The sequence below is a fragment of the Pteronotus mesoamericanus genome, unplaced genomic scaffold, assembly GCF_021234165.1.
Source record: "Pteronotus mesoamericanus isolate MK-2021 breed Mesoamerican mustached bat unplaced genomic scaffold, CSHL_Meso_final contig_2, whole genome shotgun sequence".
Classification (NCBI taxonomy): domain Eukaryota; kingdom Metazoa; phylum Chordata; class Mammalia; order Chiroptera; family Mormoopidae; genus Pteronotus; species Pteronotus mesoamericanus.
Genome location: NW_026555084.1, coordinates 21420918 through 21437713, shown reverse-complemented (window position 1 = coordinate 21437713; position 16796 = coordinate 21420918). Strand labels below are relative to the sequence as shown.

At 53.6% G+C, this 16796-nt stretch overlaps 1 protein-coding gene across 4 annotated transcripts in view; it reads right to left on the bottom strand.

Annotated features, from left to right (window-relative positions):
• PCDH1 (protocadherin 1) overlaps positions 1 to 5837 on the bottom strand; it is a 37511-nt gene extending 31674 nt beyond the window's left edge. For all 4 annotated transcript variants that reach the window (XM_054568275.1, XM_054568276.1, XM_054568277.1 and 1 more), the window contains exon 1: positions 5696 to 5837. In XM_054568275.1, coding sequence (XP_054424250.1) covers positions 5696 to 5735 — 40 coding nt within the window. In that variant the 5' untranslated portion in view covers positions 5736 to 5837. The remainder of the gene's footprint in view (positions 1 to 5695) is intronic.
• Between the last annotated feature and the right edge of the window lie 10959 nt (positions 5838 to 16796).

Sequence of the window (16796 nt, the reverse complement as noted above, 5' to 3'; positions counted from 1 at the left end):
AGTTGTTTGGGAAATCAGCTGTGAATTGCTTCTCTTTCCTACAAGACGGAGCAAAGAGCAGGAGAACCTCGGCCCTGTGGACTCCTAAATCCCCAAGATCCTACCCTGGACTCGGCACACAGCAGGCGCTCCAGTCAGGGCTCCTGAATGGCCGATTATTTTAGCTCCCAGGCTTAACCTGTCCCGGCACTTTTGGTGTGGCCCTTGCTTGTTTTCTTGCCCAGTTCCCCTACTGAGAACCTGCTGGAGGCAAATGTAATCTTTCTCTGTTTAGGTCCATAGTAGGCTCTCAGCAAATGCTCACTGAACACACAGATTGCTTACACAAGTCAAACACTCCACTTCCTCTCCATAGCCTGTCCAAAGCACAGCCCCTCCCGGGTCCTTCTCAGAATAAGCTTCAAGTCTGTGAGGCGTTATCAAATTACTGTGTGTTTGTTCCCAGCTGCAATCTTAATCTCTTTAAAAGAAGGGGGAATTTATCCCAAGCTCCATTTGGATCCACTCTCCAGTCATTTCCCCTCTACCCGCCCCCGCCCCCAGCACAGGCACAACACGCGATCGCCATGGGCACCAATTCCTTCCGTGCATAAGTCTTGGCAGGGTGGGGGTTACAAGGGTTTTACCCTAAATGTGAGAAAAAGGAGAAAGAAGACAGGGGCCGCTCGCCTCCACCCACTCTCTTTAGATCAAGGATTCTTAAGCTTTTTGGGTCGCATCCCCTTTACAAATTTTATGAAACTATGGTTCAGATTTTTCCAAGAAAAATGAATGCTCACAAATTTTGGCTACAAATCCAGAGGTCCGTGGCCTGGCAGAGCTGGGTGACTTGGATGTGCAGCCGGCGCTTCTTTCCCCCTCTCAGAATCCCAACCCTCACGCTTCTCCAGCAGTAAAAACACAACATGTTTGTGACCCGCACCCCCCTGCCCCCAATGTTCTCTCTCCCTCTCTCACTTTGTCACTCTTAAGAGATCCCTTACCTCCAGCCAGTAGAGGAGCCATGAAAGAGAATCACAAAGGAATATCCAAGACAAGGAAGGTGGGGCGGGGGGGGGGGGTTGTTCTTGAGAGGTAGGAAGAATTTGGGGGAAAATGGGGTTGGAGGAGGGTACCTAGAGCAGGGGCAAGAGTTGAAGAGGGCCCTTGAAAGCACCTGGAGAGTCCCTTAAAAATGAGGACTTTCTGGCCCCACCCTTAGGAATTCTGATTCCTGAGAAAGGACCTGGAGAAATCCTCAGGAAGCAGGAAGCAATGGCCCCGAACTTTGGGGAATAGCTTTGAGAGATGCTAAATCCTAGGAGTTCAGACAGAAGTGCAAACTCTATCATCATCACTTTTACCACAATCTTCCCTGTCATAGCCAGGTCGGAGGTAACACTTCCTGAGATTTTACTGCATTTACATACATTATTTCATCTAATCCTCCCAACCCTCTGAAGTGAGTACTATTTATTATTACATGGCTCCCCACAGCACCGTTGATGAAATTGAGGCTCAAAAAGAATAATTAATTGTCTTAGGTCACAGAAGTAGTAAGTGGAAGTCAGGGTTTGAGAAGGAACACATCCTAGAGTCTGGGGGGAAAGGCTGGGTGGGGGAAGGGAAGTCAACAGAAACTACCCCCCAAGGCTAGACTACGATGTTCGCTATGCACCCCCACTCGCACCCCCGCAGTGCGCGCGCGCGCACACACACACACACACACACACACACACACACCTCATCCCTGGGCTGCCAGACCTGCCAGGCAAAGAACAGAAAGACAGCCTAGGGTTCAAGGACTGAGGGACCCCAGGCCTCGTAGGTAGGTTGCTTCAGGGACCCTAGGGATGCAGGGAGTCAGAGCAGCCATAACAACAGTGAGGTGGCCTTTCCTCTCCCCTGCTCCCACCAGCCCTGAACTTTGCCCCAGTGGTTAGTTATTGGGAGTTATTAGTGCCTGACCCGAGCCTTTGAAGCTGTGCCTTATCTGCCCTTCCCCAAGTCCTGGCTGGCTTCCTGGCAAGGCTGGCTCCACCTCTGCCCAGTGACATGGGCGCCCAGGACCCCGAGAAGCCTGGGCCTCAGCAGGGACACTGACTTATCCTCCTCTGGCCCAAGGAGCACAGTGAGGTAGGAGGGGCAGGGTCCGGGAAAGGCCAAGGAAAAACACTGTCTGCGTCAACAGCTGGAGAGGGTTCTCCTTCATTTCCAGCCCACCTCGAGGACGGGGGTCCACTTCCTGCTGAATGCCGTGGCCACAGAGGAAACACACAGAGGCAGCTATCAATGTCCCAGTGACCAGGTCATCCCTGGACCCCCAAACTCCCACCTCCACACTGTTGTTACACAATAGGCAGCAGCACAGTGAGCACAAAACAACCAGGGAACAAATGAAGGTCTGGGCGGGGAGATAAGTAAGCAGGGTTGTCTGGGGTGGAGCCGTTCAGAGATCTCCCACAGTAAACAGTGCCAACCCTCAGCTGCTCGCCCTTCCCTTCCACAACCCTCTGTCGGCCTTTGCAGGGCTTCCAGGCACCTGCACTCTTCCCTCAGACTGCCGAGGCTCAAACCCTCGCTCCATCACTGCCTGGCTGTGTGACCTTGGCCAAGTGACTTCACCTTTCTGAACCGATTTCCATCCTGTGAAATAGATATAATAAATCCTGCCTCTTGAAGTTATTTGGGAGAACTAAGTGAGTGAGAACAGATGCATCAAGGTCTATTACATTGTAAAAGATATAAAAACATATATATATCTATCTCCCTATGACTGACTAAAGCATTCTATTCCCAGCGTTAGGCACACAGTAGGTGCTCATTGGTTCAGTAAATAGACAAATCAATCCCCTACCAGTCGAGAGACCTATTAAGGAAAGGATGGTATATATGTTACTACTGTACTGCATCCTCACCACCCACCATGGGCCCTGCCAGATAGGTGCTCAATACACTGTTGAAAGAATCTCTGCAGCACCAACCAGCCATCCTTGCTCATGGTAGGGGCAGCCCTCAGCCTGCATCACAAGGGCCTCCTCCGTCTCCTCTCCGCCAGCCTGGATGCCCACTCAGCCACACCCCCACCCTCGCAGGCCCTCTCCTGGCCCTTCCGCCCCACTCTTCCCAGCAGTTAGCTCACTCCCTCTAGCCCAGCTCCTCTAAAGTGGCCACAGCAGGGGCTCCTCTGCTAGGAGGACGCCCGACCAGTATGACACCCCATCCCAGCTGATCCCTTTTGGATCTGGGGATTGGGTTTGGGGGAAGCAGGGAGACCAGACCTGCTCCCCTACCACACTGTTCCTGGCCATCTCTGGAGATCTTTCTCATCCCCTTCCCCTCAGTTCCGCCTCTTGGTATAGTTGTGATTACAAATTTCAATCCTTCCAGACCCCCACGTCAAGAAAGTAACACCCTACCCCTCCTCAGACACACACCCAGACCTCTAGGCTGCCACAAACGCTTCCTTGGGTGCCCCCTTTCCTGGCAGTAAACGAGGGTTGGCCCAAAGCAGGTAATGGAAGGCTCCCTTCGTCTTCTGGCACGACGTCCGGGACTCTGCAGGCCAGAGTAGCCCCCTGCCTACACCGCCGTGGTCTGTGGGAGCTTCCCGCACACACCCAGTTCTCGGGGAGCCTCCTCCCAGAGAACACAGGAGTGTTGGTGTGGGGGAAGAGGGGGTGATGGCGACAGTTCCTCCATCATCCTCAGGCCCGGGCGGCTCCACCCCCACCTGGGCTGCGCCGGGCCTGGGGGAGCTCGAGGCGAGGGCGGGGCGCCGCTTGGCGAGAAGGCTCCTCAGCCAGCGCGCCCCCCCCAGCGCCCCCAGCCCCAGGGGCCGCTGCGGGGAATCTCCTCTCCGCATCTCCGGCCTCTGCCTAGGGTCCCCGGCAAGCCCGCGTCGGCGGGAGCCACGCAGAGGGCGCCAGGAGGGATCCCGCGCCGGAATCACAAAGCGTCGAGCCCGGCCGGGCGGGGACGTTCTCAAAAAACCGACCCTCTCGCGCCGGGAGGAAAAAGGGTGTTTGCCCCGAGTTCCATCCTCAAAGACCTCAACGCCACCCCAAATATTTCCTGCTACAAGAAATAGTCGGCGACCACTGCTGGGGAAATTGAGGCCAGAAGTCCAGGCTACAGAGGACAACTGGGGGGAAGGGGTGCGAGTTCGCCTCATCTACCAATTTTGCTCCTGCGCGTGTCGCGATGTCCCGCCCCAGGGCCTTGACGGCGCACAAGACTCGGACCTGCAGCCAGGAACCCCCGGAGGGGGCGCCCAGGTGTGAGAGGGGAACAGGTGTGCTAGGGACCCAGGTGGCTCGGAGAACGCAGCTACACGGCCCGAAGTGGGTCGCAAATACCGCCCCAGCCTTGCACCCTCTGGAGCCCCGGGGAGGCGGGACGGCGCGGGCAGCCAGGTCCAGCTGGTTCCGGGAATACCCTGCCAGACAGCCCCGGGGTGGGGGTGGGGGAGGCGCCGGCGGAGGAAGCTTGTCCCGCCGGCCTCCAGGGTTCCCGCTGTGCGGATATTTACATTAACAATGTGATTAGGTGAAGGGGCGCTAGGGGCTCGCCGGGAAGCCCCGGCTTCGCCGAACGAAATCAGGCCTCCGAGGGAGAGGGACGGTGTGTGTGTGTGTGTGTGTGTGTGTGTGTGTGTGTGTACGCTAAAAGGTGTAATGTGACGCTGTTGGTGTAAGGTATGTGAGACACCCACTGTCAGGACGTGTGAGGCAGTGAATTTTGTGTTTGTGATTGTGAGGCGCTGCTGCAGGTGCCACTTACTGTGTTAGGTAGGGTGTGTGCCCTCGAGGCGTGTGCTGAGATCCTGGGTTGTGTGTGTACGTGGGTGTAGTCGAGGGGTGCCAGCCGATCTGTGATGTGTACCTATGTTCTGGCCAAGGAGTAGGTAACAATTTGTGTTAGGGTGTGTTCCTTAAAGGAATATGTATGTGTGTGTGTGTGTGTGTGTGTGTGTGTGTGTGTGTCTAGGGTTTGAGTGTTCATCTGGGGAGCTGTGGCACGACACTCTCACATGTGGGCAAGGGATTGCGTTTGTGTCCGAATGTCACACCGGTTGTGTTCCGTTGCTCCGTTTGGCCAAGGGTTGTATGTCCCTGCCGCTGAACGTGCAGGCGCTGAAGCAGGTTCTGAGCGAGTGACGGTGCCCCAGTGGGCGCTGGTGTGCGGGAGGTATGTCTGTGTTCACATATGAACGGATGTATGTATGCGTGTACTTATGTCCGTGGTCTGGTCCTCAGGGTGCCCGCGGGGAGCTGGAAGCGCCTGAGTGAGCAAAGGTGGTCGCCCAACAAGTGTGTGTGCGTTGTGGATGAGGGTCCTTGCTGTTTCGTCCTCGGGGAGCCCCCCCAGACTGGGAGCTGCGCGCTTCCCCAAAACCATCTTCATCCCGCGCGCTCCTCGCGTCTCCTATCCCCGCGGTTCCAAGCGAGCATGGGTGCGGGACGCCGAAGCTGGGGGCCGGCTTAGCACCCCTTTTTCTCCAATCCGCTTCTCGCCGCGGACCTTGGAGGCCAGAGTGCCCCGGCCACAATCCCCACTCCGAGCTCCCGGTCTCTCCCACCTCTGCCCTAGTGCTCTGAGCACCGACACGGCCCCCTTGGCCTCGCTCGGGTGAGCGCCCCTCCCGCAGCTCCCGCCGGCCATGGCCGCTCGCGGCCGGGAGCCACCGCCGCCTCCACCGCCGCCGGATCCTTACCCGCCTCGGGGCAGCGCCGGCCGCGGGCCTTGCAGTCCATGAGCCACCACCGGCCCCGGCCCGGGCTGCGGCTCTGCACGGCTCAGGCTGGCGCTGCGGTTCAGGCTCCGGCTCCGGCTGGCTATGGGCGCAGCAGCCCCGGCGGCTCCGCGTCCGCGCCGCGCTCCCGCTCCCCGAGTGTGCGAGGCGGCGGAGCCAGCAACGAGCAGAGCGCAGAGCCCGTCCCGCCCCCTCCCTCCTCCTCCCTCCCGGCCCGCCCGCCCGCCTCCCGCCCGCCTCCCCGCCCCCCTCCACCCCGGCCGGGAGGTGGAGCTCGGGACCGCTCTGGTCCCACAGGGAGGGGACCCCGAGCACCGCTCCCCAAAGCCAGGAGCCCCTTTTGCTATCTCCCCACTACCCGGGGCCGGGACACACAGGCCGTCCCCCTCCCTGGCTCTTCCCTTTACGGTCATCCCACCCGAGCCCCCATCTGGGACCCCTCCCGAATTCCCCTCCTAACCTCACCCAAACACCTGTCCCTACCCTGCCCCCCGGGAAGTCGAGGCTGGAGAAGTGTCTCCACTAGTGCCTTCTTCCATGGACATCTGCTCCTCCAGATCCATCCTCTTCCCGCCAGGACCCCCAGATCACCCCGTGTGGCCCTCCCTTCCCACTGCGCTCCGGGGGAAGTCCACCCCTCCCCCTCCGGCCGAAGCCGCAGAGCGGTCAGCCCGGGTGGCCGCAGCTAACCGTGGAGGTGGGGCTATGGAGGGGACCGTTGGAGGTGGAGGGTAATGGGACCCGGGGTCTCCTCTAGAATGAGAATGGGGGAAAGAAGCAAGTGTGAGAATGAGGTGACGCACCCGAGTCGGGCTATTTGAGGGTCCCCCAATCACCTGACCTCAGGGCTGCAGGGAGCTGTGGCCCCACACATTTACCAGTGACATGCACACATTCACAGAGTCACACGGGTCCCTGCCCCGCGAGGCCGCGCAGTGTCACATGCCCTCGCAGTGCCACACGTTCCCTGTCACACTCACACTCACCGAGTCACACACAGTGTCACACGCAGTGTCTTACACATTTGGATACTCTTGTTTCTCTCGCTCAGCTCTGGCTCTCTGGCGCCATCTAGAGGTTTCGGAGCACCTAGGGAACTCCCTTTCCTTTGCTCAGGGTTTGGTACCCCAGGCTCCCAAGTGCCCCAGTTCAATACGACCTCCTGCCTTTCGCCACCTAGAGGCATAGGCAGAGTGTTCTAGGTCAGAACAATGAGGGAGGCTGTCCTGGGACAAGGCCTGGCGGGGGTTTGGAAAGATCTATTATGGGGTGATTGGTTGCTAGGGCTCTATTTGCCATAACCTCTAACTCCTCCTTGATGTCCTCCCCCATTTTCCCATCTACACCACTCTTTTATCCTCTATTTCTTTCCTCTGCTTCCTTCCCTTCTCATACCGGGCCTCTCTGTAGGACACTCTTCAGGGTAAGAGTGGGATCTCTGGCCAGCTGACGAGGCAAGCAAGGACTGCCCAAGATCTCTCCCAGAGCTGTCCCCTCAACTGGACTTCCTTTCTGGCCCTAATCTAGTCCCCATCCCCAGCTCTCAGCCCCAGGAACCCAGGTCAGGGACTCTGGATGAGAGATAGGTAGAGCTAGTGAACAGAGGATCTGTCCTGTAAGTGGCTCCTCTCTGTCCCTTGCAAAACTCATACTCTCCCCATCACTAAGCACAACTCCAAGGAAGGAATCCGTGGCCCGGAGAGAAGAAATCATCCACAGAGGAGCTGCCCCAGCCTCCCTGCCCCCAGCATGTGCCTGCTGCCCACTGCAGCAAGCCCTCCCCGGTCTGCTTGCTGGGAGCCATTCAAAGGCTCCTCTGTTCTCCTCCCTTGCTCAGGGCTGAGCAAGATAGGCGGCCGCAGAGCTGGGCAGGAAATGCTAATCTCCCAGATGTTCTCCTCAGTCCTCCCTGCATCACCACCGTCAAACCCAAATCCTGCACCAGTGGTAGGAACAGAACTGGGCCAGTGCAAACCAGGGTGTGCCCACTCCTCTCCCCGCCCCCATCCCCTCCTCCTCAGCCGCCAGGCTGGGCTCTGTGGGGGACCTGAGCCTGCAGTGTAGATATGGGGATTAGAGCTGACTTCCCCAGGAAGGGGGGCTTGGCAAAGGACAGGGACTGGGACGTGACATTTGAAGAGGAGAGAAGCCAGCCTCCTGGCCCTGTACCAAACTGGGAGGAGGACCTGGTTGGCAAGCAGAGAACTGAGGGTGCGGGGACTCCTGACACTGATGGTGCCTGAGATTCCAGCCGAGATTGTGGCCTGGGATAGAAGCCTAGGGGGTGGTAGGTGTGGGAGTGCTCGGGATGCTTGTGGCCTAAGGCACTTGCTGTGATATGTGTGTCCCTGGGATATAGCTAAGAGGACTAGGATGCTGTAGGGCCTGGCAATGTAACAAAAAGGCTGTTGCCTCTGATCGTGGCTGGGATACTATTGTGATGCTGTAATACTGTGTGCCTAGGCTACGGCCAAGGTAATCAGATTACTGGAGAGGCTGTTGCTGAGCTGTGTGCGTATGCGTATGTTTATAAGTGCGCATGTTGGGGGGAGGGCTGTAACTGAAATGCCGTGGGGTCTGAAGCTATAGGTGTGAGGCTGGCACACCTGAGACTGGGGATAGTCGAGAACCTGTTCTCTGCTATTGTAATATGACGTAAGTGGGACTGTAGCTGGATCCATTGCCTAGGTCCTAGGAGATGAGAGGCTGTTGCTAGGAGCCTGTACTAGGAAGGCAGGCTGTTACCTGAGATAAGAACAAGCTACTGTTGTGTATAAGACTGTAGCTGGGCTGCTATTGGCCCTGAAGCTATAGCTATGATGACAGTGAACAGGGATTGGCTATAGCTAAGATGCTGTGGCCCAGGCTTGTGACTGGGCTGTTACTGTGTGCAGGACTCTAGCTGGGACGCTGTTATGCCTGCAGCCATAGCTCTGAAGCTCGAGTGTAGCCGGGAGGCCGTTTCCTGGTAATATAGCGGGACCACTGTTGTGTGGGGGCCGTAGTCCAGACTACATTGCCTAGGAGACAAAAAGCTGTTCCCTGGGATGCTGTTCTGGGAGGCAGGAGGCTACCTGAGATGGGAGCTGATCTGCTTTTGGAGCTGACCTACTGTTGTGCTTGGGACAGTTCCGAGTGGCTGTTGCTGCGTCTGTGGCTGGCTGGGTAGGGGGAAGGCGAGTGAGTTCTGCCTTGAGGTCTGGGAGATGCCAGAAGCCCGAGGCTGCGCGGGGGCTGCCGCTCTGGGGAGGTTTCAGCAGCTGCTCCACTGTGGAACTGGGAAGCCTGTTTTCATTACTGTTTTAACTCTTTTTTAAACCTTGTTTTTCTCTCGGCTGCACTTTCGCTCACTCATTAATTTTGGTATTTTTCTCACGGTGTCTCAGCCCCTGTCACGGCTGCCATGGCAACAAGAGGCAGTGTGCACAGTCCAAAATATCTGATCAAAAACAACCAAAATAAGCAAACACCAAAACGGCTGTGCTGGGGCCTATGGTCAAGGGAGAGCCAGTGGCTCAGGTCCAGGAAACCCTATGTTCCCAAGGGACCCCTCTCACTCCCCCCTCTTCCCAGGGAAGCTTTGCTTAACCTTCCGATAACCTGGGAGGCTCCTTCCCAAGGGATTCCACCACGCATTCTCCCAGGACTCCAAAATTTCCAATGGTCCCGGCCCAAGAGGCAGCTTTGCCTGAGGTGGGAGCATTGGGAGGGCATGATGACTGCGACTCATTTCCCAGGAGCTGCGAGTCAAGCCTCTAAGAAGCTCTCTACCTGCCTTGACCTCCACGCACACATCAGTACCCATCCCGCTTCTGGCCCCTCCTTCCTTAGGCTTCTTCCTTCTCCGCTCCCAACCCCTATTTGGCCACCTCTACTTTTTTCTTTCTATGGTCAATCCTGACAGAATGGACAGAAGGGAGGCAGCTGCCCCCTCTAGGCCCACCCCCAGCTCCTCAGTGGAGGTGCTAGGCAGGGATGCCCCGAAAGTACAAGTGGAGGCACCCCTAGGCCTCTGGCCATCTCTTGCTCCAGTTGCCGAAGGGACATTCCTGAACAGCCCTGAATGCTCACTTCAATTTCCCCTCCCAGTTGCTGGGCCCTTCCAGTTTCCTGAGCCCCTCCTTCTTTCAAGTGGGTATGTCCCCCAAGAAAAGTAAAGTGATGGAGCCTCCTGTGAACAGAACGGGCAGAGCTCTTGGTACTACCTGCCTCCCTCCTGTATGCGCCCACTACTGGTAATTTCTCCCCTGAGGAGGCTTGCCTAGATGTCTGGGGCACCGAGAGCTGGAGGAGGCAGAAAGGGCCCCTCATCATATCACATCACACAATTATATCTCTGGCTCCTCTTCCGGATGCTCCCCACTCCCCACCCCCAACAGTGGAAGTCTCTCTCCCAACAGGTTTCCTCCCCTTCTGGGAAAAGCTAGAATTCACCTTCTGCTCCTCACTTTCCATTCCTATCTACCCCTCCCCCTCAAGAGCAATACTGGCCTTGGCCTCCTGGCAGAGTCTTCCTGGGCCTGTTTCTATAGAAACCGGGTAGTCTGTGCATTGCGGGAAGGGGAAGGGAGACAGGAGCAGGGGGGAGAGACCAGACCGCAGGGCAGACCCAGAAGAGGAGACGCGGGCCCTGAGAGAAGAGGGGAAGCTGCCCCATCCAAAGGGAGGGTGGGGCCTTGATTTGGGGAGGGGAGAGAAGAAGTAGCAAAAGTTTCCTAGATTCTGTTCCCATGCAGATTGCTGTGCTGCCTCCGAAGGAGAGGACATGCAACTCTTTTCGCTCCTGGTACGGGGGCGGGAGTTTTTCTCTCCCCAGCACCATTCCCCAGATCATTTTTTACCATGAACGGCCTGATCCGGGATGAATCTCTTTCCCAGGGGCCACCAGTCTCTAAGACGGGGACCATAGGATGCTTTCCTCTCCAAAGCGTGCTCTGGAGGCTGGGCAGCCTCAGACCCGTGGCCGCCGCTGACCCCGTGGCGTGCGGCTCTCAAAGGCTCCATTCATCTCTGGGGGCTGAAGGCGCCATTGTCCCCGGCAGGGGTTGGTGGGGGCAGTGGGGGGTCTGCACTCAGAAGGAAGGAATGCGTCTGGAGAAGTTGCCCCCAGGGCTTCAGTCTCCAGGTCCCCACCAGATCTCCATCGAGACCCCTTCACGACCCCAAGCCCTTTCCCCCACTAGGTCCCAGCAGCCTTCGCGCGTCTCCAGAGGGTGGGGACCTACAGGGCGCGGGCGAAGCTTCGCCCCACCCCTCCCGCTGACTCCAGAAAAGCATTTCTGGTCTGGGAGCTGTCCAGTACCTTGGGTCCTGACGGACCGCCGATTTGCCTGGGTGCCTTCGGACAAGAAGGGGCTCAGGGGACTCGGAAGCTCTCCTTCACGCTGGCTAAGACCGCAGATCACACCTGGCCTGGGTGGGCCTGAACGCAGCCTCAGACGTGGTATCCATTGGTGCTGAGAACTTACCCAAGGAGTAACTTGACCCCTGCCTTATCTGAGCAGAATCGAAGGGTCAAGTGCCCCCAGGCCACTCCCTCGCAATTTTGTTTCAAACAAGGCAGAAGAAAGAACCCTAAGAGGCCAGGCCCTTGCCTGTCCCCGCCCCCCCTTCTCTTCCTGTTTCTGTTTTCCTCCCTTTCTCCTTCATCCTCCTCTCTTTCCCTCCCTGCTGGGTTGGGGGCTGCTGAATTATCATTTCTCAGCTCTGCTAATGTGCTCCCTGCTGTGGGGAGGGATCATAATTCTGGGAGATGATTAAGTTTCAAATTGTTTTTCTTTCTGTTGTTGAAGATGAAGCTTTAATACGGTCCCTCCCCAGACAGGGGGCCTGGCCTGGCCCCAGCTGCCTGCTCCTGCCCTCCTCTCCTGGTCTCCTCTCCAACAGTCCAGGGTTCCCTCTAAACTTCTTGTGTGTGATGGGGGTGGGGATGTGGACCTGCCCCGGACTCAGAGGGGAATACATACAATGTAGTGGTGAGAGGCGCTGGTCTTGAACACAAGTCAGAATTCAAATCCTAACTCTGCCATTTATTACCTATGTGTCCTTGGATGAGTTACTTAAACTATCAGAGATTCAGTTTCTTTGTTTAGTAAATGGGGATAATGTCATGATTGCCTCATGGAGTGCTTGTGTGGATTTAAAATCATAGTGCATGTACAGTGCTTAGGCAGAATGCCTGGTTCAGCGTGAAGCTTGGCAAATGTTAGTGGTTATTAGTACACACATACTCCTCCATCCTGCCTGATCCTGCCTCTCCATCCTCCCTTTGTTCTTCAGTTCAGTAAATATACATGTAATACCTACTATTTTCCAGGCACTGTGTAGTAGAGATTAAGTTATCCAGGAAGGGAAGATTGGTTTTCTTACTTATCTGCCTTGGAACACCCCTTCCTTCACATCCTTCCCTCCTTTCAATTTAAGTTCACTCCCATATACCCTCCCACCTACTTCCAGCTCTTCCTTCAATATTCCCACTCTATTCTTCCTTCTTTAACTGTAGTCTTATCATTTCACCTTGATTCTTATCCTTCTCACAACACACATGCATCTTTTACCTTCTATATCAATTCTTCATCACATTTGGGGCCATGATAGTGAATAAAAGTGTTGAATTTGCAAACTAGGAGAGAGAACCCTTCCTGAGTCAGAGTGTGTGTATATGTCTGTGCCTGTCTGTCTGTCTGTCTGTCTAAGAGTTACACACATTAATTCACATTCCGTGGTGGGTCTACAGCGAACTTCTGAACACCCACATTTGAACTGTGTGCTTATTTGCCTGTCTGTCCCCTACATATAAGTCATACAGCCCTTCAAATAAAAGCCTGCTTCTTTGCCTACCTACCTACCTGCTCTGCCCCTGCCTCTACTGTTGTTATACTCTGAATGGGAAAGCCTGCTGATTATCAGTAAGAGAAGCTGGCTTATGATAATGCATGTTTGTCTCTGTTCACTAGCTTCCTACCCTACACCAGTCTTGCTTCCCCTCCCCCACCCCAGTTTCTTGAAGAAGTCATTTCACAGCTCTTTGAGGATTTGCTTCAGTGCAGAAAACAGAAACTACTGTAGGTATTTTAAACTGAAGAGAATTTAATGTAAGGAATTAACTCTTTACAACAATGTCTAAAAGACTTGTGGAATAAACTCCTATAAGTAGCACCAAGAGAGCTAATAATACCAGGAGAACTATTAATACTTAGAAAGATGGGGACTCAAAAGGCCACCACTGGAACTATTGAATTAAGGGACATTGCTAGAGATTTGCCCTCTAGGAATTAGGAAGGAGAGACCAGGGAGTTGGTGTGGCATTTATAGGAGAACCCCATGTCTCCAGGATCCTCTTTGCCCATAGAATGCCAAAAATAGCAGAGAGAAGGCCTTTTCCTCCTTTCTGCCTCCTAGTCACACAAGTGCACTTAATTATAAAGGAGTCAGGAAAATGAATTCTGGCTTTCTAGTCTTTGTAGCACAGTGGAAGAAAGTAGGAATAGAGGACACATGCCAATTGACCATATTCAACACTCCCTTAGACCCTGCCCTTTAGGAGTTCACAGACTAGAGAAAGTAACACCAGGATCAATGCAGGTTGAAAGGATGAGCCAGAAAGTGTCTGTGACAGACCAAATTTCATCCACATGAGGTCTGGGACCTTAGTAGTCTTAAAGGGATTCCAGATCTGATTTGGAGCTACAGAGCCCAGGCGCTGCTAGTTGCTGGAGGAACAAAACTGAAGTCAGTGCCCTGGGGAGAGAGAGAGGCAAAGAAGAGATGATGACCCAATGTCCAAGACAGTTCTCACTTCCTGGAAGGGGCTGCACACAATAATCCAGGGTAAAGAGGGCCCATTGCTCAGTGGCAGCTCCTTCCTCACCCTGACTGGCTTTGGTTTCTGTGGCCCTATGTGGCTCACCTGTCACCTGCCTCAGTAATGAGCTCCCAGGATGACCACAGGGAGTAAAGAAGTAGAGGGAAGACTAACATGGGTCCATCCCTCAAGCAGGAAGGCCTGAGCCCCAGAGTGTTTTGTTGGGGAACACAGAAACAGGCACCTTCCAGCTGCCTGTATCTGCTTCTTCCTGCGACTCCAAATGTTTTGGCATCTCTCCTCTTCTCTGGCTCCAGGAATCAAGAGCCAGGTCCGGGTGATTCTAGGACAAGGAAACAGTAGCAGCTTCCAATATGTCAAGTAAATCCTCAGTCCACAAGTGGCATCAGTTTATGTATGTCGAGTGAGTAGGAAAGTCTAGGGATAAGGGGTGGGCTGGCATCTCCTCGTGGGCTTCGAAAGGAAGGCAGTATAACCTGGTGGCTAAAAGTGTGGCCTCAACAGTCCTGTCCTGGCTCAGCTGCTTTCTCATTGTGTGACCTTGGGCCAGTGACATGATACCTTTGAGCTTATTCCCCATCTGCGAAATGGGAATAATATGTACTTAACCTCACAAAATGGTTGGAAAATTAATTGAAATAATTATACACAAATATATAGAAAATGTTTAGCCCAGTGTCTGGCATATAGTAACCTTATAGCTGATAGTATTTTTGTTATTATCATTGATACCATATGTTCTCAGCAACATCTTTTCCATTTTACCAGGAAACATCTAGAAGGCAGGGTTCCTCATGCAAGGCTTGCTCCTGAAATATGAGGAGTCAGACTCTTAGTGGGGAGCCAAACCAGGCCAGGATGGCCCTCAAACCTGTTCCCTCCCCCTGAGAAGTCTCTGTCCCCTTGAATCCCTGTACTGTCCTTCTATGGTTCCACTGGACATCTTAACACGCCCAGAAAGGGGGACCTGATGTCACTCTGGCAGGTGAGGAAGGGAGAGACTAGTGATATTCAGAGACCCAAGTCATAAGAGTTTGGAACCATCTGCTGTGACTTTTAATGCCCCTTTCCATCCTTCTTTGTTTTTCTTTCCCCAAACCTTCCAGCTTCATTTAAATTTTATTAGCTATCTGCTCTGTACCAGGCGCAATGCTAGGCACTGGGGGACAGTGGAGAGCAGAGAGGAAAGCAGCCCTTAACCAACTGGGGTGCTCAGTCTATAGGAAACACAAACTATAAATATTTAATCACACAAATATTGACTTAATTACAAGTATAATAGGTACATCCCAGGAAAATAAAAGAGAGTAATGATAGTGGATAATGGGGGAACTTAACCTCCCTTATTAATCTGGGGGAAGGGGAGTGGCAGAGAAGGCCAAGTCAGACCAGAAGAAAGAGTAAGAGCCAGCCAGCCGGTGGGGGGAGGAGGCCTGGGCAGAGTGAGCGTCTGCCAAAATGTTAGATGATAACTTTATGATGTGTTGCCTTGACCAGAGGTATTTGATTCTTAACTGGGGACTCCCAAAGGGATAAATATTTAATGGTGGGATTTTTGAGAGACATGTGACCCAACTGATAGGGTCAGGAGGCCTTCTCAACAGCATCCAAACCCAATCATGTGGCCAGGAGGCCTATCTCTGTGTATATAGTGGGTGTGAGTGGAGGGGGAGGTGTGTGGGCATCTAGATGCATGTTCATGACTATGAATGTCAGTGCAGGTGTGTTTGGATAAATGCGGAGCTATAATTAATAATTTTGTCATCTGGGCCAAGCAGCGAAAGATCTCTTTAAATCCACAGAGACGTCAACTCATGGGGGAGTTGGGGGAGGGCAGAGAAGGAAAACTGTTCTCTGACATGCACGTAGGAGCCCCCAGCAGTTGGGTTTCTTACCTTTGACCTGGGACATCCCAGATCAACTATGTCTGGCAAGTGTAGGGGACAAACTAACCGGGCCTGCTAGGGAAGCATTGGTCTGGAAGGAGAGAGAAGAGGAGAGGCTTTAAAATTTGCCTAGTCTTTTAGAAAAGTATTATTTAAAATGAAGGCACCCTCCATAGTTTTGGTCTTGGGCCTCCGGGAAGTGTACCTTTATTGAAACTTTGAATGTATGCATGCGTACGTGCGTGTGTGAATGCTGAGTGCATGCGCTTATGTGTATATGAATTGGTGTCTGGGGACGACAGAGTTAAATTGTGATAACTAAGAGCCCTGCGAGTGTGGGGCCCGCACACCTGTTTGTGTGTTCGTCCCCTCCCACCATGCCTGTCTCTGCTGATCTCATGAGAAGCAGAGGCTGGCTGGCATGTCCTGCTGGTCAGGGCTGAGTCCCTTCATGTTAACAAAAGACTGAAAATGTACTGATTGCAACAAGGCAAACAGAAATAATATGCTCATATTCACCTCCATTCCATAAAGCAAGTGAGACCTGGGCCCATTGCAGTGAATGAGCTTCAATAATTCATCCCAGCTGCCGATGCGGTATTGACATAAAGCTAATGTAACACTGAAAGAGCCAGGGGATGTAAGGAGCAATTATGCTTCACCCGCAGCATGGTCACTCCGCTGGCTCCATACTGCTATGTTGGAAAGCAAAATCCCAGAGTGAGAAAAGGGCTGGGGAGGTCACTTGTCCCCTACCCTCCTTGCAGTTGGCTGTCTGAGGCTGTGAGGGTGGTGTTCTAGTTTCTTCTTAATGATATTTTTGAATAGAGACTTCCCACCCCCATCTCAGAATTTGAACTTCCCAACAGTGAAGAGTATGTTTCTTGGGTCAAATCAAGTTCCCTTTTGTACCTCTTTCCAAGGAGCTAAAACCACTGGAAATTTCTACGGGGTTTGACAGTGGGAGGAGTGAGGCTGAGGTTTTTTCCCCAGAGAGAGGGGGATCCATGGTTAATGTCTTAAAGGACATCTGACAACCCATGTGATGTTCTTCTGTCTCAAAAATAAAAATCACTCATTCGATATCCAAAAATGTTTATGGAGTTTCTATCTTCATTCACACAATAAATGCTTAGGAAACACCTACCGGTATTAGGTGAACCAAACAGTCTGGATCCTTACCTACATGGGGTGGCTGTATAGTGGGAGAAAAAGCATTAAACAAATAGACACAAAAATAAGTATATAATTGCAAATGGTTGCTGCTGCTACTTATTTCTTTTCATGTACTTATGCAACCACCAGTTCCATGAGAGGGAATAGCAGTAAGGAACAGCCTTGGAATGGGAGG